Genomic DNA, 26555 nt, shown 5'->3' with positions numbered 1-26555 from the left:
TGTACATCCTACATCTTGGTGAAATTATCATTTAAAAAAAACATGTATGATTACAAATAGTCTAATTTCCTTTGTTAGAACTAGACTTTGTAGACAGCTCTTTGCCACATGCAGCTTCTGATAGTTTTGTTAGCTACTAAAAAATGATTAGGTTAATTAACTTAAATTGTTAATGTTTCCTATGGTTTTATTGTGACAGAAAGAAATGGCTGCTCAGTTAAACCCATTTGATTTCCCCTCTATGGAAGAATATATTTTAAATTATGTACTTTTCCATAAAATTAAGATAAATTTGGACTGAGGGCTCAAGTTTAAAAAGGGCAAAAAAGGTCCTTATGGATCCTCCTTAGGGATAATTTACCCCAAAAATAAAATTCTCCCCATCATTTACTAACCCTAATGTTGCTTATAATTTGTTTGTCTTTTCTTTTCTGCTGGACACAAAAGATTGAAGTTTGAAAAATTATTTTGATCCAGTCAAAAACATTTTTATTAGGGAATTGAATTTGTTTTAAATACATAAAATTACAGTCTATGTGTAAAATTTTTAGTTAAAATTTAGTTACATTTTAACTGAAGTTAAAATGGAATGGGTAAAATGAAACGTCACCAGGCTTTTGGCGCGGTATTTGTTTTAATACATTATGGATATATATATATAGGCATATTGCATTATGTTATTTTAACAGTGTTGTTCAATTCAATCTTGTAATTTCTTGGTTTTTATGTTTTATTTGAGCCAATTATTATTGCCTCACTGTTAGTTTATATATAAATAGTCATACCAAATCCTGGTTTTCACTTAGGTCTGTTTGTGCTACTAAAAAAAAAAATAGGATTACTCAGTTGTCAAAATAATCAGTAGATTAATTGATTACCAAAATAATCGTTAGTTACAGCCCTAGATTAGTTGAAATATTTCTAAAAACAACTGCTTGTATTACTTTTTGTAATAAAAAGACAAACATGTATACCTAGTGTATGTGTTTAATTGTGATTGTAAATTTAGCAAATTTTATAATGAAATGTCAGTATCTGTCACCAGGAGTGAAGATTGTGCTTAACATCAAGGATGTTACGTTTTTAACTTCATTGTGCTATCCATGATGAATTGAGCATATTTTAACTGCTTTTCTCTCTAATAAATCACATCAAATCAAAAGACGGTTTGATATACTGTGACATTTCTCAAAACGATGCATGTTTAGATGCTTGATGGTGAGAAAATGGGGGGGGGGGGGGGGGTGTACATTTTCAATTATACTTTAACTGTCCCTTTAAAGCCTTGTGGACTATATACAAACTTTGTATATACTATCAAGCATTCACTGAAAAGTCCCATTTATGAATGTTACAATGATTTGATCATCTTTTGCTTGGGTTCACAGGAAATAATGTCAGTAAATGATGAATCAACCTCCTGCTATTGCCTAATGGATTCGCATAGCTGTCACTTGTTGTTGGATCAGCCAGGCTGTTATGCACTGGTGGGGGAAGCCATCACCGATGCCGCTATAAAGAGACTGAGGATTGCTGTGTTCGGCAGTATGGAGACCTTCTCCATGGACTACAGCCTGCGAGTGCACTGTGTAGATGACACACCGCATGCCTTTCAGGTGACCACAGGACAGTGAACATGTGGTCTTAATCACACTACTTCGAAAATAAAAATCCCATTCATTGTCAAAGGGGAATTGATTTTTAACGATAACTTACTTAGTGTGAGCTACAAGGTAATCAATAATATAGACTTGTGTTAAAGCCATTAGGCCACATTTGTTAAACATATTTATTAAATAGTTAAATAAAATGGAAATTAAATAGTCTTGTTTAACAATAGTTTTCCTGGTTAAAAATCACATTAACCCATGATTCTAGTTTTCTCCATCCTTTTCAATTTGGTTATCATTCACAGTGCTTCTTGGAATTGTAGGTCAATTCAATTCAAGTTTATTTGTATAGCGCTTTTCCCGATACAAATCATTGCAAAGCAGTTTTACAGAAAATTAAGTTTCTACATTAAGTAGCAGCGTATCAGTGGTGACTGCCAGTTTATGTACATATGGCAGACATTTATGGAAAAAAATAAATTAAAGATGTGATCAAATAGACGATGAACAGAAATTATTATATGATGCAGTCAAACGTACCAAAATTTGGTAGTTCTGTATGTTGTTTCAGAGTTGGCATCATCTGAGGTCCTCTGAGGGGTTAGCATCATCTCTTCTCAGGTGTTCTGGATCCAGACTGGAGCTTGTGTAAATCCAAGTTACGGCAAAACAGAGAAACAAATAGAGACATAATTAGCACAGCTGCAGTTCCAACCAAGCAAAATTTATTTAACCCAAGCTAAAGAAAAATAATGTGCATTTGATCAGATATAACTTCAGTACAAGATTATGAGATGCATTATTTGAATGCTTGGCCAAAGAGATGTGTTTTTAATGAAGTCGTTTCCCTCATGAAAGCACTAAAGGAATAGATCTCCCTTAAATGAAAATTTTATGAGAATACTCGCCCTCAAGCCATCCAAGATGTAGATAAGTTTATTTCATCATTTCAAACACTTTTTTTTGCTTCAAATCACATTTTGAAAGTTGTGATTCACCTCATAGCTGGGTGGTTTGGTTGATGGCTAATGCCTCTTAAAGACCTAAAAGAAATGGAGAAAAATAGGCTGCTAAAAATTGGGCGGGCACTGTTGCAATCTAGTTTTAAATATCTGAAGAACTTTCTTCATTAAAATATTTAAATGTAAATCTGTGGCGCATCACAAAATGATTATAGTAAAAGTAGACTGCAGTGGGGTCCAAAAGTCTGAGACCACTGGTGACAGTGTTGGTCTAGAATTATAGTGGTTTAATTGTGTGATCAGAATGTCAGCATTGGTCAGTGCTATTTTCAAACAAACAACCAGAGGTTACAAAAGTCAGAGTCAATTACTGTTGTCTTGCATGAGCGCTCAGACTCCTGTGTGCTCACACACACACACACACACACACACACGCACTCACACACAAAGAGAACACTCACTTTTGCAAAGTAATGAAACACAAAGCAGATTTGACAGATGAACACTGCCACGCTTGAAATTAAAGAAGCCAGTAATCAATTTAAATTATCTGTAATTTTCTTTTCAAAGCTTTAACCAGGACTTTATTTGAAAGCTTTTTTTTTTCTTGAGTGTTTATTAGCAGCAGAGCTTTTGTTCCATCCAAACACTGTGCCTTTTTTTAGCTACTCAAGATCAAGTTTAGATAATATTTCTTATATGTAGTTTTAACTACAATGTGTTGACAAGTTTGTTACACTTGAAATTGGCAAGTGTTTTTAAGTATTGTATTAATTTCTCTTCTGAACAGCACTTCCTAAGCAGACTAGCTGCAATACTGTGGTTGTTATGGTTATCCAGTCTATCCACATTTTCTTTCTATACCACTTTCTGTCCTCTCCTATGTCTTTCCCCAGTGTTCTCACTCTGTTTTCAATGTACTTCTATTTTTTACAAAGAGAGTGGTCACTGCTGAAACAAGTAGAGGAGGTCAGCTTCTTGAGGAGCCCAAGACGCTGTTCTTCAATGGAAACTGCCTCAGTCTGCAGGTGTCCATCCAGGATATCCCCCAGTTTCTGTGGAGCATCAAACCCTTCACTACCTGTCAGGTAACATGACCAGTACTGTACTGTGCAACAGTCACCTACCTGCACAAGTGCATTGCAGACATCCTGGGTAAAGCTAAAAAAATGCTAGATTAAAAATGACCAGTAGAGGGGTATTTGGAAACCCACTAGAGCGTAAGTAGTAGACAGAACACAAGATGGTTTATTCTGACCCAGCATGTTGGGTTTTTATACATTAACCCATATTCTGGTTTGTTTTTTGACATAAAACTGGGTCAAACAACCAGATATTGAAGCTTATTCATTTCAAATTAAATGTAGTGCAATCTATTCTATGTTTCATATATATATATATATATATATATATATATATATATATATATATATATATATATATAAAACAGGGACAGTTCATACATTTCAATAAGTCAATGGTGGCGCTTCATAGATTCAGTGTATGCTGCATTTGTAGAAGACTAGCATTCCAAGCAGATATTAGTTCAAACATACACATAAACAAATAAACTAATTACATGTAGTCTCATTTTGTTTCTACAGGTAAAAAAAAATTATAGGAAAACCTTATTTCCATTCAGGAAGATTTCTCTCAGGAAGTTTTCTCTCAGAAAAGAACACAAAATGACCATTGACAAATTGATCTGGTTTTAACCAGTTTGGCTAGCCAACAATGGGTAAAATTCAGTAAAATTGACACAGCAGCTGATTTACACAAAAACTATCCAGCACCTGGGTAAATACAATAAAAAACAACGTAATGAAATGACCCAACAGACAGAACCCAACATTTGGGTCAAGACAAAAATGGCCCAGAATTTTTGTAGAGTATCCAAAATATAAGTTGAGGTTGTGTTGTCAAGGTTTTTGACTTTTTTTTCAGTAATTTAGTAAGATATAAAAAATTATTTTTAGAGAACATAAATTTAATTAAATATTCCTTAATGTATTAGCATAGTGTTTAAGCATAAAACTCTTGATGCTAGATTGATTTACTGACTAATTGTTATTTATTTTATAAAAAAAAAACAATCATCAAGAGAGTTAAGAAAAAATAAACGACTATCTAAAAACGAGTCTTAATATTTTATGCAATTTTACTTAAATCTTGCAAAGTAATTGTGTCTTGTTTAAACATCTTAAGAAGTTTGCACTGTACAACAAGACAAAAATACATTATATATATATATATATATATATATATATATATATATATATATATATATATATATATATATATATTATCAAAGAGTAGCAATTTTAGCCTTCATTTATTCAGCACTGTAGACCAAGACTGTCCTCCTACCTAGCATGGAGATAGACAGTGACAAGTATTTGGTTCTATGTTCAGGTATTTAATCAGTTCAGAGGTGCTTCTGTCTCCTGGAACATGCTTTTTTATGTCTACTCAAGGGAGAAATTAATCCTGGCATTAAGGCAACTGCTGTCCCATCAAGCATCTCTTCTGCTCAGGGTTCCTATTACTGTTGACATAGAGCATCTCGCAGGTCATTTCAATATGTAGCGCTGGAGAAATAGTGCAGGAGAGGTCAAGGACACTCCCTGCAGACGTGCTGCTTCACAGAAATTAATTATAAATCAAAGGCAATTGCTTTCCCTTCTGCTGCCCTGCTCCCAGATATGGTGTGTTGTACATACCCCAGCACTGACCCTTATCATCAGAATTAACAGGGATTAGAGTTTGTGTCTCTTTTGTACTGCTGGTCTCAGAAACGAGTCTCTTAATACGCATACTTCCACATTTTTCATGGATCAGGCACTTTCCCTGACTCAGCTCTCTGATCTCTCTCTGATCTCTCCTCTTCTTTTCATTTCTGGTGACCTCATCCCGCTGCAGGAATTCTCCTTCACCCAAGTCTGGTATAGGAACCAGCAGCCTATGCACTGTGCCTTCTCGCTGCAGAGACATAGTGCCTCAACCACCCAGCTCTCCTGCAAGATCAGTGTGCGGCAGGTCAAAGGTCACGAGCAGATCCTGCAGGTCTACACCTCAGTGGGAGAGGTCAGATTCACTCTAATGTCCCAGTGTTTAATAACATCGCTGTGTCTTCGGGTACTGTCATTATTAACTCAGCCTCATGTTTATTTTCTCTGTGGAACAAACAACAACAAAAAGAGTCTTGACGTCTCCCACACAATGCCAGTTTATAGTGACATGCTGTCAGGCTCTGAAAAGGAGTGTCATGAACAGAAATCATTTTCACAGTATTTTTTTAAGATTTCAGTGTAGACTTTAGTGCAGTTCTCAAATCAAATATGCCGCTATTGACATCTAACCTGCACCGTACACTCTAAAAATAGGTTCTTTATTGGCATCTACGGTTCCTTGAAGAACGTTTAACATCCATGGAACCTTTCTGTGGCACAGAAGGCTCTCACAGTGAAAAAAAAGTAATTTCTTCAGGCCAAGAAAAAAAGGTTCTTTTATCACTAAACAGTCATTTGGGGAAAAAGAAATTGTTTTTCTATAGCATCACTGCTTGAAAAGGTGTCTATTTTGATTCAGAGTCACTGTAGCATTACTGCGTAATGTGAATAATGACTTATATTATAATTACTTCTATAATATAATAATGACCTAAAGACACGCAGTAAAAAATTAGCAATGAAAAGGCGTGGACACAGCTGACCTTATTGCATTTGCATTTGTAGGAGTTTCCCTTTCAGATGCAGAATTTATGGGAGGAGAGTATTTAAATGTGTAATGCAATATGAATATATGATATACTAAAGATTGCGGTAGTCAATTGGTATTTTTGCTATTAATAAATGCCCAAAAAAGTATTTCTCAACCCATATTGCGTATGGAATGGCTGCAACAGGAATGGTATTTTGCATTGGTTATTATGGAAATGATCTGTTTTCTTTAATCAGATCATTGTCAGGAGATCAACTGCTAAACTTTCCAGTCCCATCAGCTCTTTTGCAGATTAGCAAAAATGCAAGCCAAAACCACGTTTTTTATTTATTTTATTTTTTTCCAGAGTGAGAAAGAGACGGTCCCATTTTTCACGCAGGCAGATTGCACGGTGACTTCACAGACGGGAGCCAAAGCCTTCAAAATCCCCCTGTCCATACGTCAGCGGATATGCACCACCTTCGATACTGCCAACGCCAAGGGCAAGGACTGGCAGCTCTTAGCTCAGAAACTCAACATTCAAAGGTGAGCGCCAGAGAGAGAAAAAGCAAAGGCAACAGGGCTGACTGAAACTTATTGCAGCAGTGCTCACTTTGTTAACAATGCCTTTGAATAATAAGCTGAGACTGCACTCCGCTTTGCTCAAACATTTCACTCAGAACTCATGCTCCTCGGGTCTTTCATCTTTATTTAATTCAGTTTATACAAAGGTTAGGAGATAAAGAACCACTAGAGATTTGAGAGATATAAGAGTCGCCACCTTCCCGTTATCTATAAAGTGATTGTATGGAACATTGATCGTTTATACTGATTTTTATTTCTAGGTAGCTGATTTATAAGCTGAACTTAAATCCAAACCCTAAACCTTCATTTTAAATCTGAATGTTTTATTTGTTAGTTCAGTCAGAAATGGATTTAATTTTATTATTATTATTTATTTATTTTTAACAAGAGTTGCATCCAAGTAAGTCTACAAAAGGAAACAACACAAATAAAAAGAGAACTGATTACAACTGAAGATTTGTTTTTCATTCCTAGTAATACTTTGGTACTACTAATACATAAATATACCAGTAATGAAGATATTAACTGGAATTGCAGCTGTGTAATTTGTACTATTTGAAACAAATGGAAATTCAGATTTATTCAGAAAGCATTCATCTTGTTATCTTTTCTGAACCCATGTCACGTGTCCATTTGAGTTTAGAATTATATTACAACATTGCCATCTACTGGCATACTGCATGTAACAGCACACGGGTCATGTATTCATTTCAACTGTAGTCACTAAAAACAACAACAGACAGATACATGAGAATACCCAGAGTAATACATACAGGCTATATGCACACATATAATTTAATGCAAATATAATAAAAGGTTATCCAGTACCTGCAAGTATTATGTATATGACTCAGGCAGGATAGAAGGTTGATATATAAAATATGCTATTAATGTACTCACATAACATTGTCATCTTTGTGACACCTGCATTTCCTTTGGGCACAGGAACCTGTCCTACTTTACCAAGCAGAAGAGTCCATCTGCTGTCATTCTCAGTCTCTGGGAGGCCAGGCATCAGGGCACTGGAGATCTTGACTCACTTGCAAGTGCTTTGGAGGAGATTGGAAAGATCCACTGTAAAAGTCTGCCTCAGAGTACAGATGAAAAAGAAACAGACTTTACGTTTTGAGGGACTACTGAAGACTACATGTACTCCACCAGGTGCAGTTCCCCAGTATCTTCAGTTTAGAGTTCAAGTGGACCCTGCAAGGCATATCCAATCTGAGAGAAGACTTGGACAAAATGCGACCATCTAGATGGTTTCACGTGTCTATACATGTGCAAAGGAAGTATGCGTTAGTATGAATTTGGCACAGATTCAACAGCTTCAAAATGCTTTTCTCGAAGCAAACATCGAAGTACCAAGCCATCACATCTTACACAAAATTCCGCTTTAGCCTTTCTTTGGTGTAGGGGTGGGCGATATGGCAAAAATATCATATCATGATTTTTGTTTTTTCAGAAAAGTCACGATTCATTATTTTATTTAATTCTTTGTCATGTTGGTTTTACTCTTTTGCAGGTTGTCTGAGCAGTACAGCCAAACTAATTTCCCTTAAAAAACAAAACAAAAAAAATAAACAAAACAATGGCAGATATTTAGGCCAAAGTGGGCGACGCTAAAAATCATTGTCATTATTTTATCTTTGTTATTAAAAATAGGAACAAAGATGCACATTACAAATACACCTAATATAGAAACAAAATAAACTGCTTTATCTTTCAGGTACAGTAAGTGTATTTAGCTGTAGCAAATGAACAAATATAAATATGAGACACTATATACACTTCACTGTATAATTATACATTGATTCTTATTAAAGCAACTGTTTTAAAGTTCTTCAGTCAAGAGCAGTGAGGGATTTTTCTGTTTGTGTTTTGTTGTTTTATTTACATTAAAGGGATAGTTCACCTAAAAATGTAAACTCTCATTATTTACTCAAGTGCCAAGTTGTCTTACCTTGAACCTGAATACAAAGGAAGATAGTTTGAAGAATGTTGGTAACCATGTGGGTAACCAAAGAGTTGCTGGTCCCCAGTGACTTCCATGGTATTTATTTATGTTTTTTTTTTCCTTCTACTATCAAAGTTAACGTGGAGCAGCAGCTGTTTGGTTACACACATTCTTCAATAGGGCTGGGCGATATATATCTAACGATATGATCATGCGCATCTAGTCAGTAAATCTGGTTCCGTGAATATCGCCATCACCTGCTTTCAAATGGAGCAGCATTTAATAAACAGAGCCGTAGATCACTGACAATCATATCGTTAGATATATCGCCCAGCGCTAATCTTCAAAATATCTTAATATGTTTTCAGTACAAGAAAGAAATGAATACAGGTTTGGGACAACATGAGAGTGTGTAAATAATGAAAGAATTGTAATTTTTGATTGAACTATTCATTTATTGACAAGCTCCATCATGTTTAGTACAATTAGTCTTCTGTCGCTTTTAAGAGCTGCACAGGCACACATATGTATTTCTGTCAGCTGTTTGCATTCACTTTAGACATAACCAACTGTTTGGATGTAAACCTTGTGTGTTTTTGGCAGTATAGGCCTTTATCCCACTTCCAAGTTCGAAAAGTGGAAGTTTCAAATAGTAGCGTAAAAACCTCTGCTGCAGCCTAGTCGATATCAAAGGCTGAAGGAAGATTGTTTCATGATATTCCAACATATATTTAAAGGGGAGCGCGCAATATAATGTACTTCTGAGCCTGACCACCTTATTTTATTATTGAACTGCAAGAAAACAAACAGCATTTCACATAAAAGTGCATTAATTAGCCAAAGCTTAAAATATTAATTAAGACAAGACTGTTTTGGGTTATTAAATTAAAGGTTTAGGTGAATCTTGTAGGGTGAATTTGGGTAACCTGGGACATTTATTTCGATATCTGTCTAACACATTAGACCGACACATTAGACTTTTCTAAAATCCCTAAGATGTTTTCTAACCACATCAGAAGAACGAATCTTGATTATTATATCCAGAGGAGACATGCCAAGCCTATTAGTGTTTCTTTTTTTGTTGTTGTTTGTTTGTTTGTTTGGGGGGGGGGGGGGGGGGCAAAAAACTGCCTGAATTTGATCATTCATGGGACAGGTCACTTTGTAATCAAGGACATATGTATTAGGCCTAAAAAGCCTATATTCATCATACTTCATGCATGCCAAACACAATATCACCCATTTTTAAAAATCATTATGAAAAAAATGACAAGTACAGAAACCTCAATAAGGAAATGTATATTTCAATATCAGGAAATATAATTTCTTACAGTACAGGGAACAAACACTCCTTGCAGGTGAGAGACCCATGCGTGTGTGTGTGTGTGTGTGTGTTTGCATATCTGTGTACAGAACATTGTCAACTGGCCTGAGTGCAGATCCCCCTCCTGTTCAGTGATTTAAACCGTAGTATATACTAAACTAACTGGGAATTTGAGAAATTAAATGAAATGTTTACTTCATCCTGATAACTTTGCTTGCTGCTGGAATAAATTTCCCAGATTCCATCTGTGTAGCGTCTCTCTAGCTAGCTGGTTTAGCAAGCTGCTAGCAACTGTGAACTAATGTTATAACCTCCAGTAGTCCACATTGACACCCACTTCTCATAATAGCATATATTATCCCTTGTCATTACCCAAAGAATGCTGTCCCACATTCTCAATCATATTTGATAATGTGGGACAACAACAACAACAACAAAAAATACATTTTCAACAAATAAATACATATTTTGTTGCTTGAATATATCACAAATGTCTATGACATCTATGCTAAAATTATCCTGTTGACTAAATTTTGTTAGAACAGGAAATAAACACACTGGAATTTAGGTGTCCCAGATTACCTGAATTCACCCTATTAAACATTTGTCATGCACTTACTTTACGGTGCCATCCTCAATAATTCTATCAAATTAAAGTTGTTCAAATAAACAAATATTTCCAGGCCATAGATGATTATTCAAAAATAACTAGATTGTCCCCCTCGACACCCCCCGAATAATAGCGATAAAGTACTGTGTCCCGTGAGTGTAACTCTACTGCTGAGTGAACATTTGATGGGAATGTAACATTATGTCGCGAAGTATTATTGAGATGGAGGCGCCAGAACTGTGACTGACAGAATGTGCATTGTAGTGCAATAATAATGATAAAAGCAGATTGTGGAGACGTCTTCATCGTTCACGACCGCGATATGGCACACCCCTAATTTGGTTTATGATTAATAATTATTATTGTGTGGAATTTTATTGGTGGCTAGGCTGGAATGTTCTTGAGCATTTCCTTGCATTAGCGACACAATTAATGGAATAGTCCACCACAAAAAAATAAAATCTGTCATCCCATTCTCCCCCTCATGTCATGACCCTTTTCTTTGGAAGATAAAAGAATATATTATGGAAAATGTTCAGAGTTTTTCTATTTCTGTTAGAAATGGAAAGCGAAACAAAATATCATCTTTTGTTTTCTGCAGAAAGAAAAAAAAACTCATTGTTTTGGCTGAACGAGGCTATTCTTTTAATCTTTTCCTATTTTTTCACTGGTGTTCCAGAGTCGCAAAGTATTTATATCTCTTCTGCATGTTACTACTGACGTGTGCTTTGTTCGCACGGTGATGTTTAGAGAAGGGAAGAGAGGCAAACACAATCCTGCAGCCTGCCCTTTTTTGCTCATCACACATTGTGACTGTGGCTTAGCACGTTCTTTTATCTCCAATGTTGTTTTATTGTCATTTTTCCATCTTAATAGGATCGGTTGAGGAATAATTCCGAATAATATATGGTAATATTAAGATTCTAACATTGTTTTCAGCTATGGCAGAGTATTGCACATAAGGAAAGTATCTCTAAGTTATTGTAAAAATAAATTAATTACAATTAAAAACCTCAGAGTATAAATGCATTACTCTGTTCCTGTGAGCATGTTTCAGTCATCGGTGCAGAGAGCAGGACGGTTTCATGCCTTTTATAGGGAGCGGCAGGCCTGAGACTAATATTGACCAGAAGAAGCGTTTACTTAAGCCATTACAAACGGCAGCATGTCCCTTTTGTTAACACTTGTATCTTTCTTTTGAAATGCATCTGAAAAGGAAAAGAAAAAAAAAGAATCCTCATATCTCCTCTGACCAAATTCCACTGTGTGCTGGGAAACACGGCCGATGAGCAGTGATGGCTGTAATTAAGGTCTGATAAAAAGAGATAAGCTATGTGGAAAAATGCTGTCAGGAGTGCAGGAAAAAAGTTATGTCCTCCTTTTCCAAGTCGTTTACTTCATTAACCTTCTCTCTCAAACAGCAATGCCTCCAAGAGCTAATTTTAGTTGGTTTCCAACAGTCACAACATTGCTCACTACTGGCTTAAAAAGTTAAGCTTTATGTCTTACTCTAGATAATATTATATTTGCATATACATATATATTATTTGTATTTTTAATATAAGTTTAACTTGACAGATTTGCTGGTCACTTCTTAAATATGCACTGAGAACAGCAGTTTGACGTTTATTACTGCAGTTCCCCACAACTACATCAAATATCCCCAAAATATTTTTTATATTATTTCCTTTATTTTAATTTATTAATGAATTTGCTCTCAAATTTGATTAAAAGGTGTCGTTGTGTTGTCTTGTTAATGAATTTTAAAGAAAATCACTTTGATGCTCTTTAAACTTAATCAGTGTTCACATTTATGTCAAAATATTGAAACATGATGATAAAATTTCAGAAGTAATTAGCAAAAAAACAAACAAAAAACATAATTCTAGAAATAGCTAGCAAGCCAATCTTAAGATTTTGCCCTATTATTTGTGGACCGCATTTACACTATTTGATAAACTAATACAAAGCCTTTGAACGGTAAAGTTAGCAGTGTTTATCTGTCACATGTTCATGTCATGGCCCATGCTTCAAACTATGATTCTTGTGCCTTGTATAACTTCTGTAAATGGTGAATGTTGTACAGGTTAAGATGGTTATGAATCATGCAAATGTACTGTAAGATATCAGTTAAAAACACTATAGGCTATTACACTGATATGCAGGGGGCAGGAGCTTTTCTAGTGCTAAATAAACTTGTTGGGAACCGCCAGGCCAGCTTTATAGTATATTGTATCTATAATTGTGAACATTTTGGATCTTTTCTGTACAGTGGAGTTTGCTGATGTATATGCAGTCTTTTGGAAATATATGTACAGTTGAAGAGAGCTGCGACTAGCAAACATGCCTCTTGTCTTATTTTCCTTCCAAGTGCTGATGATTTTCTTCATTTTAATTTAGTGTCAGGCAGGCAATCTTATCTCTTACAGAAATGTCACAGGATGTCTGCAATGTTTTCTCTCCTGTTCCTCTTCTTCAGAGCAAATGTAGTTCTTAAATAAAAAAAACTAATATTCTGTTATTTCAACAAGTGATCCCCACATATACTCTTCTGTGTGTAAGAAATAAATCAGCTCACTAGTATTTGCACGAAACTGTAGCCAATAGTTCAATAGGCATTTAATGATGAAAGTGTTAATATAAGCAATACTTAAAAGTAATTCGGGATCATAAATGGCTGGTGCAAAGTCCAGAGTTTGTTTTATCTTCAAAGGGCCCCTCCTCCTTCAGAACTTTCTTATCAAAGGACACATAAGGGACTAAAGATTCAGCCATCATAACCATGGTAAACAAATGGTTTGTTTGTTATTAATACTGAATGGATTCTTAGAGCAACGTTCAGAAATCTGAACTGTAAATGCATCTTAAGAAAACCCAGTTTGAAGATTATACCACCAGGCATTCTAATACTGTGTATAGATATAGCCTATTCAGGCAATTACATTTTAGAAAAGTGCCTTTGTCGGTAAATGTAGACATAATTGGTTGTCTGGCATCTCTGGCTGGCTGAAGGAACTAAACTCAATCAGTTTCCAGGAAGCAACAAAACAATGACTAGATTTGTTGAAAGGAAAGAAAGATGCTTTCAATGAGCCAAAGTGATGCCTTACAACAGACCATACGCATAGTTTATCTAGACAACAAACAATTAAAACTCAACAGTTGAAAATCAGTTGAATCTAATATATCTAATGAATGGATCACGTGGTGGAGCGTATTTGCTGGAAGTGAAAGGAGTGACATTTGTCTGCATTCTGAAGCAGCAGTATGAAATTCCTCTTAGACTCGGTAACTGAATAAACAAGCAAGAGTCCCAACCAGTTTCATGTGTTTCACACACTGTCTGTCACTCAGTCATAGTATCTCACTGTCACAGTCAACTATCTACTAGAGAGGCGCCAAACTGACAGAAATGCCCTTGCATTTTAGAAATTGATAATAATGATTAAGATTGTGTGTGCGTTCAGAGAGCACGCCAAATGAGGCATCCTAAGTTTAGATGTGTGATGATGGAGATGGACACCAAAGTTAACATGGAGAATCTGGCCCTAATATCCTTCTAAGAAATAAAAAGTACGTACAGATAAACTGTAGTGAAATATTTTAAGTAGCTATTCAACAGGAAGTGAAGCTTGCAGGCAATTCATGTGCCAGCCAGGGGTACGTTCCCAAAAGCAGCAATGGTCGCAGGTTCCTTCGTTACCAACAGATTTGCTATACTATAGTTACCTAACGATGCTTTTTGGAAACGCACCCCAGGTTGTTTCGCCAACTTATGAATCCTTAATAGCGACGTATTCATGTATATTAATTAGGTCACTTGACTGGACTCTAACCCAGCTACCAGACCATATTCGTCGCAGCGACGTAACTTTGTGATTCCCAGACCATATTCTACCATATTTGTGGCGACATTATAGTGGAACGTCGTTGGAACGTGATGAGAACGTCCTGACGACCAAACTGGCACGTCATGAGAACGTTACTATAAAGTACCATATTGGTCGCAGCGATGTACCAAATAACGTTCCAGCGACTTAACTTTGTGATTCCCATATCCGTCATGGTGATGTTTTAGTGAAACGTCGTTAGAACGTGATGAGAACATCCAAACGACCAAACTGGCACGTTATGAGAACGTTACTATAAAGTACCATATTGGTCGCAGCGACGTACCAAATAACGTTCTAGCGACGTAACTTTGTGATTCCCCTATCCGTCGTGGCGACGTTATAGTGGAACGTCACTGGAACATGATGAGAATGTCCTAACGACCAAACTAGCACGTTATGAGGACATTACCGGTCAAATTGGTCGCAGCAACGTACCAAGTATGTCCTAACGACCAAAATACCATGTCCACCTTTATTTTGGAACATTTTGGAACACTTTAAGATATTTTAGATATAGTGCAAGAGCTCTCAGTCCCTCCATTGAAACTGTGTGTACGGTATACTGTCCATGTCCAGAAAGGTAAGAAAAACATCATCAAAGTAGTCAATGTGACATCAGAGGATCAGTTAGAATTTTTTGAAGCATCGAAAGTACATTTTGGTCCAAAAATAGCAAAAACTATGACTTTATTCATCATTGTCTTCTCTTCCGTGTCTGTTGTTAGAGAGTCAAAACAAAGCAGTTTGTGATATCCGGTTCGCGAACTAATCATTCGATGTAACCGGATCTTTTTGAACCATTTCACCAAATCAAACTGAATCGTTTTAAACGGTTCACGTCTCCAATAAGCATTAATCCACAAATGACTTAAGCTGTTAACCTTTTCAATGTGGCTGATACTCCCTCTGAGTTAAAACAAACCAATATCCCGGAGTAATTCATGTACTCAAACAGTACACTGACTGAACTGCTGTGAAGAGAGAACTGAAGATGAACACCGAGCTGAGCCAGATAATGAACAAAAGATTGACTCTTCTCGAGTCAAGCACCGTTTCTGTCAGACTGTCAACTTTATAATGAGAGCACTATTTTAAAAAATGTGATTTGTTAGGGTTTCGCTGACGTTTAGTGTTAACTATCTTTTAATCAAAACATTAAAACATTTACGGTGTTTGTATCTCCGAGGCATTTGTTACACATTTTCCCTGTGTGTTAACATCAGTAATTATGTCGAATGTCTGACTTGACTCAATGTATTTTGCCCCGCCCCCAAGCATATGATTCGACTATCAGTAGAATATCAGCAAGATTCAAAAATTCCGATTTGACTATATGAGCAATACTTTTGTTACAGTGTTTATCATCTTTGTTATTAACATTAGCTCATAGCCTACAAATGCTAACAGATATGACTTTTAATTATAAATTATAAGTATTTTAATTATAAGTATTAGTTCATTTTTAAATTAACATTAATGTTAATCAATGATTTATAAATATTGTGTATTGAATTTGTGCTGTATTTTCTGTTGGCAGTTTGACATGCAGTTTACATATGCTACACTTTGCCCACAGTGTTTATGTAGGCCCACCCACTTAAACATTTCTGGCTAGGCCCCTATAACAGACCTTACATTTTTGGGTGAACGGTTCCTTAAATTCTAATATGCTGCAGTGTTTTCACTCTGTCTCACCTTTTCAGGAGAAGAATCGTTGAAGAAAACCTTGATTTCTTTGAAGAAATGGATGTCCACTATCATAGCAGATTCTTCGGGTTCATTGGACTGAGTGAGAATTCAATCAAAAGTGCAGAGTCTCTTTTTCCAGAAGACAGAATTTATGAACTTTTAAAAATCTGGATGGAAAAGGAGGGACTGAAGGCAGATTTATTATTGAAGCATTAATCTTTTTAGACCAAAGGCTGTCAGCAGAAAATATCATTGCAAAGGCAATTAGTAATGGTTACTTTAAATATGAAGATGAGTGACTGGAAACATGCAGATATTGTCAGCACCATATTCTCCTCAAAGTGCAAAGATATGATTTTGAATTTAGCATTATTATTATTATTATTTTCATGGCTTACATATATGAGATGTTATGCCACTCTTTGCAAACATTAGTTACATTTGAAAATATGTATATAATACTTTTATTATTGTGAAATGTGGGTTGTTACTATGTTTTGATTACATTATTTCCCATTTTGTATACTTTTGTATAATTTGCATTGAATAAAATGTTTACATGTGATTATTTTGTGAACTAATAAAAGCAGTTCATCTGTTTATAAGCTTTTCTTTTAATGATTTTGACAACGTTTCAAATAATCTTAAGGTTCTGAATATAGAGCTCACATAATTCTCTGTTATACAGTTCACAGCATAAATGAGTACACCCCCTCTAAAACTTAACGAATAATGTTCCAACAAGCCTGCTTGATTAATTACCAAAGAAGAATGAAAAAAATTTTCAGCAAAATAAGATTTTCTTATCAAAGTGAAACATTTTGTCGCAAAAATGAGAGCACCCTCCTGAAAGTTACTAAATAATAATAATAAAAAGTATAGATTTAAACCTATTTTTGAACTACATGTATATTGTACCAAAACTTTAAAGACAAGTCATTTCCTGGCAATTAACAGTGTTATGTAGCACAATGAATCATATTCAGACTTAATGCTGGCAGCAGTGGAAGCACTTGGGAGAGAACAGCCAGGAGACTTCTTTCTTAGCATAAAAGAGGACAATGGTACAAGAGGAATACTAAATTATTGTTTTAAGTGTGAATATATAGCAGAAGTAGCACCGACATTCAAAAACAATGGACTTGTGACAAGGCTCCTGAAATAATCAGGTCTTCACTTTTAGGTTTTCATTTAGTGAGGAGGGAATTTTTGCTAGAAAAAGAGCAGGAGAAATAAAATGCAAGTGTCTCTCAGAGGCGGCAAAAGCTATGAAAACTTTATCTCACGGAGTATGACGCAGCCTGCAGGTTGTTGACACCACTAGAATTAACAAGTGTAGCCAAAGAAAAATAAACTAATTTAACCTCTTCCATGGACCAAATTTACTAAATAGAGACTTCTTGGAATCCATTCTCTGGTCTCAAGAGACCAAGTTAATAATTTCGGCCTCAAAAGCTTCCAAAATGTTCTGGTGTTACTAGAACAGGAGTACAGTAAGAAGTGCCGGTACCCACAGAGACGTTCAGTGGTAGTAAAGCTTTTATATGAGTGCTGAAGCTGTGAGAGAGTTGTGCTTTATCAATGCTGGTATGAATTCACACACTGTGTGATGTAATACAAAAACTTGAAACAGAAATGCTACCCTCCCCTCATTTCCTGCATTATTGGGTATTTTTTCAGCATGACAAAGAAGATATTTATTCTCCCAAGGAGAAAATCCTTCAGTATTTCACTCAATCTTGTATTTTCACTCAAGAAAATAGATCTTTTACAGGTGCTGGTCATATAATTAGAATATAATAAAAAAGTTGATTTATTTCACTAATTCCATTCAAAATGTGAAACTTGTATATTATATATTAGTAAATTTTGCATTTCCTTTGGAAATCAGGGTCCCAGAGTCTGAAGGAAGAGAGGAGAGGCACACAATCCACGTTGCTTGAGGTCCAGTGTAAAGTTTCCACAATCAGGGATGGTTTGGGGTGCCATGTCATCTGCTGGTGTTGGTCCACTGTGTTTTCTGAGATCCAAGGTCAACGCAGCCGTATACCAGGAAGTTTTAGAGCACTTCATGCTTCCTGCTGCTGACCAACTCTATGGAGATGCAGATGTCATTTTGCAACAGGACTTGGCACCTGCACACAGTGTCAAAGTTACCAGTACCTGGTTTAAGGACCATGGTATTCCTGTTCGTAATTGGCCAGCAAACTCGCCTGACCTTAACCCCATTGAAAATCTATGGGGTATTGTGAAGAGGAAGATTGCGATATGCCAGACCCAAGAATTAAGTAGAACTGAAGGCCACTATCAGAGCAACCTGGGTTCTCATAACACCTGAGCAGAGCCACAGACTAATAGACTCCATTCCACGCCGCATTGCTGGAGTAATTATCTCAAAAGGAGCACCAACTAAGTATTGAGTGCTGTACATGCTCATACTTTTCATGTTCATACTTTTGAGTTGGCCAAGATTTCTAAAAATTTGCATTGGTCTTAAGTAATATTCTATTTTTCTGAGATACTGAATTTGGGATTTTCCTTAGTTGTCAATTATAATCATCAAAATTCAAAGAAATAAACATTTGAAATATATCAGTCTGTGTGTAATTAATCAATATAATATACACGTTTCACTTTTTGAATGGAACTACTAACATAAACTTTTTGATGATATTCTAATTATATGACCAGCACCTGTATATTTTATTCAGAGAAGGTGTACTCATTTATGCTGTGCATAGTATATGTAAAAATTGCATTTCAGCTTGCTCGCCACCAGAGGTCACCTGATCTCCCGGAAAATAAGGATTTCGACCTCAAGGTTTACAAACAGAGTGGATGAAACCAGGGGGGTATTCCAGAAAGCTTGGTTAACTTACCATTTGATAAACTATAACCTCTGGGTTGATTTACCCCAAACAGGCATACCATGAGTATGTCGGTTCCAAAACACCTGAGAAGAGTTAGCTTCCCTATCATAGGTCACTTCGATGCTGCGGTGACGTCACCACGTATGGGAACACCTCTGGTGTGACGAATGTCTGAAGCCCTATACCATCCCGCCAATCCTATTGGCCAAATGGCGCATAGCACCACCCTGCGCATGCGCGCGCATGATATACCTGGGTGCAGCGCGCCATTTCGCTCAGATTTCATTCCTTCAGGAATAGCGAATCATCTGTGCCCTATCGTCTCGCGTTCTCCAGCGATCTCTTCGAGCAGTGTTAACTCCTCTTCGCGGACGCGATGAGCTTTCGAAAATGTAAGGAGCCATGTACCAGGTACATCACGGCGGGGGACACTCATGACAGGTGCGTAGTATGTCTTGGTTTACATCACGCACAGGCGGCGCTTAGCGGCCTTTCTTCCTGTCCCCATTGTGATGGCCTGCGGCTCAGAGTACTGCGCTCCAGGGTGGAAGTTTTCTCTAATGTCGCCCTCGAGTCTAACCCCCGTCAGGTCACCTCTGCGACTGCCGAGGCACCGCACGAGGCGAGGGCCTGGGGTGACACGTGCGACATGGATTTTGTGGACAGCGCAGCGCTGGAATATTCTCCACATCGCTCGCTCTCCCCTACCCTGCTGCAGAATAAAACTTATACTGAGCCCGTCGTCTTCTCTAATGAGGATTTACTTCCCACACCGGAGGCATGCACCGCCATCTCCTTCGGTTGTGGACGCTATGACGACGATGTTTTATCCACCGCGGCCTCGGGGTCTGAGGACTTCGCGACCGACACTAGCCCTCTTCCTCCTAGCGGACAGGAGAGGCGTGTTTCCCCCTCCTACAGTGAGCTGTTGGATGTGGTTTCTCGTGCGGTGGGTAAATTGGGGCTAGACTGGGAGGTTGACAAGGCCGAGGCCCAACCTTCTTCCAAGCTGGACGACCGTTTTTTAACCAGTCGGACACCTACACAGCCCCGGAGGCCTTTGCCTTTTTTCCCGGACCTCCACCAGGAGGTTTCGAGGTCCTGGAAACAGCCATTTTCGGCGCGGATTACTAACGCCGCGGCCGCGGATTTCGCCACCGTTTCTGATATGGCGAACCATGGCTATACTATGATGCCCCCGGTGGAAGAGACTCTCGCCGAACACCTTGCGCCTAGTTCGGCCGCGGCTTGGAAGTCTCGCCCCCTTCTTCCTTCGAAGGCGTGTCGAGTCACGTCTAGTTTGGTGGGTAAATCCTACATGGCGGCTGGTCAGGCGGCTGCGTCGCTCCACTCTATGGCGGTCCTTCAGGCCTACCAGGCGGAGTTATTGAAGGAATTGGATGAAGGTGAGGGCATCACACCGGAGGCAGTTAAAGAACTGCGTAGAGCTACGGATTTGGCGCTACGCGCTACCAAACATACCGCTCGTGCAGTGGGCCGTACTATGGCCGGTTTGATTTCGGTTGAGCGCCACCTCTGGCTTAATCTCACCGATATTAAGGAGAAGGATAAATCTTTCCTTATGGATGCCCCTGTCTCCAGGGATGGATTGTTCGGTGAGGCTGTCACGTCAGTAGTGGAGAAGTTCAGGGCAGCGAAACAGCAATCAGCCGCTTTCCGCCAGCTGATTCCCCGCAGACCCAGGGAGGTCGAACGCCGGCAAGCGCCCGCGCGTTCTCGCTCAACCTCCTCTCACCGCCAGCGAGCAGCCTCTCGAGAGGAACCTACACCCATGGCGCCTCCTCGTAAGGACTGGGGCCCTAGGGTTTTTCCTCCGGCGCACCAGCGTCAACGTAAGCGTTTGAACCTGACCTCGACGGCTAAAGCCTCTCGTTCTCGGGTGCCGAATAGCAGCTCCTGATCTTTCTGCTGCTTGCCAGGGACTGTGCCCTCCGCTAGAGAGCGCTGTCGGACCGCTTTCGCGCATCCCACACTCTCATTGCAGTCCCCATGCTCAAACATTGATTGTCTCGCCGCTAACAGCGCCTCGAGCAACATTGGATCGAGCTGTAATGACAGACGCTCCCTCAGACACTCTGCGCAATCCTGCTTTCGGAGTTCGAGGGACGACTCAAGGACCCTACACAAACGGCCCGTTTATGACGGCTCACACAGCCGCCGCTTTTTCGCTAGCGGCAGAGCCCGATGTTCCATCTGTTGGCCTAATTCCTGCCGTGGACGCGTTTCAGGATTATACTCAACGGAACGCAACGACTCCGGCGCATACGCTTCCCCGGTGCACGAACACCACGGGTTTTTCGTGTCCGGTCGTTTTAACGCGTATGACGGCGTTGCTGGGAGCGGAAGCTTTGAAACCGTTAATATTGTTTCGGGCCGCGTGGGAACGCTTGCCCGGCATTCCTCAATGGGTGTTACGCACGGTTTGTCACGGATACACCATTCAGTTTCGGAAAGGCCCGCCTCCTTTCCGCGGAATTCTTCCCACTACGGTGAAGTCTACGGAAATGGCGGTGCTGCGACAAGAAATGTCAGCTCTGCTGAGCAAAGGGGCTATAGAAGAAGTACACCCCTCTCAGATGGAGACAGGTTTTTACAGCCGTTATTTCGTGGTACCGAAAAAAGACGGCGGGTTACGACCCATTCTGGATTTACGCCGTCTGAATCTTGCACTCAGACCGAGCAAATTCAAGATGTTGACGGTGAAAAATATTCTGTCTCAGATCCGACCAAGCGATTGGTTTATTACGATCGATCTGAAGGATGCGTATTTCCATATTCAGATCGTCAAGAGACACAGGAAGTTCCTCAGATTCGCTTTAGAGGGCAAAGCGTATCAGTACCGCGTTCTTCCCTTTGGCTTGGCTTTAGCGCCCCGTACGTTCTCAAAGTGCATGGACGCAGCTCTGGCCCCGTTGCGGCTCCAGGGCGTTCGTGTGTTGAACTATTTGGACGATTGGCTGGTGATAGCGCAATCGCGGACTCAAGCACACTCTCACCGAGATCTTGTGCTGAATCATTTAAACAGCCTGGGCTTACGAACAAATTTCAAGAAGAGTGTTTTAACTCCCTCTCAACGGATAACTTTTCTTGGAATAGATCTGGACTCTCGCGCGATGACAGCGAAGCTTTCTCTCCCGCGCGCTCAGTCGATTGCGTCATGCGTGCGGCACTTCAAAGCGGGTCGCACGGTGACGGTGAGATTGTGCCTCAGGCTCTTGGGTCTAATGGCAGCAGCATCCCCCGTGATTCGTCTGGGATTGCTTCAAATGCGCCCTTTTCAGTGGTGGACGAAAAGGCGGAATATTTCACCCCGTTGTCTCCCGCATCGCACGATTTCGGTGACACGGCGGTGTGTGATGTCGCTGAAAATTTGGATGTCAACCGAATTTCTCCTGTCAGGAGTTCGATTGGGAATTTATGCTTTCCGAGAGACTGTCACGACGGACGCGTCTTTGACTGGTTGGGGAGCTGTGTGTCGAGGGCGACCAGCCCACGGAGTGTGGACAGCGGCTCAGCGCGGCTGGCATATAAACAGACTGGAATTACTGGCAGTTTTTCTGGCTCTCCAGTATTTCTCGGATCTGCTGATCGGCCGTCATGTGCTGCTCAGATCAGACAACACAGCGGTTGTGTCTTATCTGAACCATCAAGGAGGATTGCGCTCTCGCCCCCTGTGCAGGCTGGCGAGGCGTGTTCTTCTGTGGTCTCGGGACAAGTTTCTCTCGATCCGGGCCATTCATGTCCCCGGACGATTGAATTTCGGAGCGGATCTGCTATCCAGACAGGCTCTGGAACAGGGAGAATGGCGATTACACCCCCAGACGGTGGATCTTTTATGGCGGATATTCGGCAAAGCGAAAGTGGATTTATTCGCATCGAGCATGACTACGCATTGCCCGCTATGGTTCTCCCTACGCTCCCCATCGCCCCTGGGCGTGGATGCGTTAGCTCACAGCTGGCCCAAGACCAGTCTGTATGCTTTTCCTCCGATTCGTTTGATCCCAGCGGTATTATGCAGATTACGCCGGGACAGAGTGGAACAGCTGCTGCTGGTGGCTCCGCGATGGCACACGCAGCCGTGGTTTGCGGATCTGATCAGTCTGCTAGCGGGCTCTCCGTGGGAGATTCCCATCAGACAGGATTTATTATCACAAGCACAGGGGCTGATTTGGCACCCGAGGCCAGATCTGTGGAAACTGTGGGCGTGGCCACTGAGCGGAGTGCGTTAGTATGTCCCGGTCTTTCTGCTGAAACTACTGAAACTATATTGAGTTCTAGAGCAGCCTCTACGAGACGCTTATATGCTTTCAAGTGGAGACTGTTTACAGCCTGGTGTGGTAATCATAATGTGGATCCAGTTTACTGCCCAGTGGCTTCAGTGCTGGAGTTCCTCCAGGAGCGTTTCTCGGATGGCGTTACACCAGCCACTTTAAAGGTTTACGTGGCAGCCATTTCAGCTTACCACGAATGCATAGGCGGTGCCTCTGTGGGGCGTCATCCATTAGTTTCTCGTTTCATACAGGGTGCGCGACGGCTGAGGCCTTTCCGCCCTGTGCGAGTTCCTTCATGGGATTTATCCATTGTGTTGTTAGGTTTATCAGGGCATCCGTTTGAGCCCTTGGAGACCGTATCGGATAAAATCCTGACATTGAAGACACTTCTTCTCATGGCTTTATCCTCCCTCAAGAGAGTTGGGGATTTACAGGCTCTTTCTGTTTCACCCTCATGCATGGAATTTGCACCAGGCTCTGTGAAGGTGCTGCTGCGGCCCAGGCCTAACTATGTTCCTAAGGTCGCATCTAACCCTTTTCGCTTTCAGCAAGTGGTTCTGGAAGCTTTTTCGCCTGCCGAGGCCGGGTCAGGAGATCTAAGTCTTTGCCCTGTGAGAGCTTTAAAGACTTATGTGGATCGCACAGCTCCTTGGCGTGGTTCTGACCAGCTGTTTGTCTGCTTTGGACATAAAAGTAAGGGCCATGCAGTTACAAAACAGCGCATGTCCCATTGGCTGGTGGAGGCGATTTCTTTGGCCTATGAGGCGCGCGGACTCGCTTCACCCTTAGGGGTTAAGGCTCATTCCACTCGAGCTGTGGCTTCTTCTCAAGCTTTTCTCAGTGGCTCTTCTATGGATGATATCTGTGCTGCGGCAGGATGGTCCTCACCGAGCACTTTTATCAAATCCTACAGTCTGGATGTGAGGATGGCCCCTGGCTCCCGGGTTCTCTCCGCTTGAGCAGTTGCTTCCTCGGATCTCAGTTATCAGGTACGTCAGGCGTTTTGGTATATCGTTCCCATACGTGGTGACGTCACCGCAGCATCGAAGTGACCTATGATAGGGAACATCTCGGTTACGTATGTAACCTTGGTTCCCTGAATAGGGAACGAGATGCTGCGGTTCTGGCCGTTCCGTACCTTGATAACTCTTCATCTTCAGTCATGAAATCTGAGCGAAATGGCGCGCTGCACCCAGGTATATCATGCGCGCGCATGCGCAGGGTGGTGCTATGCGCCATTTGGCCAATAGGATTGGCGGGATGGTATAGGGCTTCAGACATTCGTCACACCAGAGGTGTTCCCATACGTGGTGACGTCACCGCAGCATCTCGTTCCCTATTCAGGGAACCAAGGTTACATACGTAACCGAGATGTTAATCAACCTCTGACTGGTTACCCAGAGTTAATGCGCGTGCACGGTGCATGTATAAAGACATTTTCAATGGATCGCCGATTTCACGAGTCACCATGGAACTCAAAGCGAAAAAAAGAGAGCCGCGTATTTCACAGAGGCGGAGTTGGAAGTTTTAATGCATGCTTATGAGGAGTTTAAGCCAATAATATTAAAAAGAAGCAATACAGCTGCATCGGCTAAAGCAAGAGAGTTGGCTTGGCAAAAAATAACGGACAGAGTAAATGCGTGAGTGTATTAAATTACAAATTTGGTATTGGCTCCCGTTTTATTGAAATGCAAAATAATGAAGTATGACTTATACATACTTTTGAATATGTTAAATCACTATGAAAGCATTTACTTTTCCTGCCATTTTATTTCTTTAGCTTGAAATAATAATGTATATTTCTTATTTAATAAGGTGTAATCCTTCTGGAGCCACAAGAACTTTAAGCCAAGTCAAAATGAAACACAAAAACATTCTGCAAAAAGGTAATATTTGATTACACAATTACTGAACTATTATTATAACAGGATTTAGTATATTCATTCTGTCATGCAGCTAACAGAAAAAAGACTGAAGCCCGTCTAACTGGCGGGGGGCCACCACCACCTCCCCTCACCCCATCTGAGGAGCTGGCTCTGTCCCTTAATAAAGGGCGACCAGTGGTTGCTGGCATTCCAGGGGGCAGTTCATCACACATACTATGCACCACAAGTGATGGTGAAAAAAGGGTGAAATGTAAGTTTACCTCTATGATTTTTTTTCATTTTTTATCCTGATAAATTACTATCTCTGTCACTTAAAGGCTTTTTGAACAAGATTAATTTATGTAGGCTTATTTTATTTAACTGCATATGATGTATTATTTTCTTTGATAATATTGAGAATTTAACGGGTTGTGTGTTCTTATAGATACTGATGGACGGATTGTATTATTGGACTCTCCAGAAAGAACACAGTCTGTCACAGTTGTAAGTGATTTGTTGTCAGGTACTTTTAGGGTTTTTTTTTTTTTTTTTTTTGCCAAATAATGTATACTTGAATATTTGTCTTGTAGGATGAAGATGATGATGACGATGAAGAGACCACATCTGCTGTGACAGAAGTGGACAATGCTGGTAGATCCACTGAGGTATGATGCATACCATTATGATGTATGGCCCCTTTTTGCATTAGAGTAACAAACTGTCATTGTCCTTTCATAGTACATACCTAGGGATTTGCCCACAGATGAGGGTCCTTCAGCCTCAGCACACAATCTAAGCAGGGTAAGAATTTGTGTCCATGTGTCCATATTTTAATTTTATTGTCTGACCAAACAATCTCATTTATTACATTTTTCCACCTTAGTTGCCAGCAAAGGAGCTGTATAAGGTCCATCTTCAAAAACAAATAAGAAAAAGTGACATGGAGATGGACCATATACAGCTTCAAATGGAAGAGAAAAGGCTCCTCATTAAAAAAGCAGCACTTGAAATAGAATTACTTGAGAATCGCCTTAAGGTGAGAACTTGTCTGAATATTAATCTGTTGCATGTTAAAAGTGGTCTGTCTGTCTCTATCTATCTATCTATCTATCTATCTATCTATCTATCTATCTATCTATCTATCTAGCTATCTATCTATCTGTATGTATGTATGTATGTATGTATGTGTAAAGCAATATAAA

The 26555-nt window shown here is 39.7% G+C and overlaps 2 protein-coding genes across 2 annotated transcripts in view; both read left to right on the top strand.

Moving 5' to 3' along the window:
• LOC128009701 (netrin receptor UNC5D-like) overlaps window positions 1-13086 on the top strand; it is a 159525-nt gene extending 146439 nt beyond the window's left edge. Inside the window, exons 13-17 of the mRNA XM_052592966.1 lie at window positions 1389-1616; window positions 3511-3660; window positions 5492-5656; window positions 6639-6817; window positions 7802-13086. Of these exons, the coding sequence (XP_052448926.1) occupies window positions 1389-1616; window positions 3511-3660; window positions 5492-5656; window positions 6639-6817; window positions 7802-7985 (906 nt within the window). The 3' untranslated portion in view covers window positions 7986-13086. The remainder of the gene's footprint in view (window positions 1-1388; window positions 1617-3510; window positions 3661-5491; window positions 5657-6638; window positions 6818-7801) is intronic.
• An 11883-nt stretch (window positions 13087-24969) lies between these two features.
• LOC128009808 (uncharacterized) lies at window positions 24970-26515 on the top strand. Its single transcript, XM_052592973.1, has 7 exons — window positions 24970-25128; window positions 25304-25374; window positions 25445-25624; window positions 25799-25857; window positions 25944-26018; window positions 26092-26154; window positions 26237-26515. The coding sequence occupies exons 1-7, from the start codon at window positions 25019-25021 to the stop codon at window positions 26498-26500; spliced, it is 822 nt and encodes a 273-aa protein (XP_052448933.1). The 5' UTR covers window positions 24970-25018; the 3' UTR covers window positions 26501-26515.
• The last annotated feature ends 40 nt before the right edge of the window (window positions 26516-26555 follow it).

The sequence above is a fragment of the Carassius gibelio genome, chromosome A5, assembly GCF_023724105.1.
Source record: "Carassius gibelio isolate Cgi1373 ecotype wild population from Czech Republic chromosome A5, carGib1.2-hapl.c, whole genome shotgun sequence".
Lineage (NCBI taxonomy): Eukaryota > Metazoa > Chordata > Actinopteri > Cypriniformes > Cyprinidae > Carassius > Carassius gibelio.
This window is presented reverse-complemented; position numbering and strand designations above follow the sequence as displayed.

Excerpts from the sequence above, each read along its gene's own strand:
- LOC128009808 (XM_052592973.1), top strand. The coding sequence starts at position 25,019 with ATGCATGCTTATGAGGAGTTTAAGCCAATAATATTAAAAAGAAGCAAT. Across the intron at positions 26,019-26,091 it reads ATGCTGGTAGATCCACTGAG|TACATACCTAGGGATTTGCC; the intron begins GTATGATGCATA and ends GTCCTTTCATAG. Across the intron at positions 26,155-26,236 it reads CAGCACACAATCTAAGCAGG|TTGCCAGCAAAGGAGCTGTA; the intron begins GTAAGAATTTGT and ends TTTCCACCTTAG.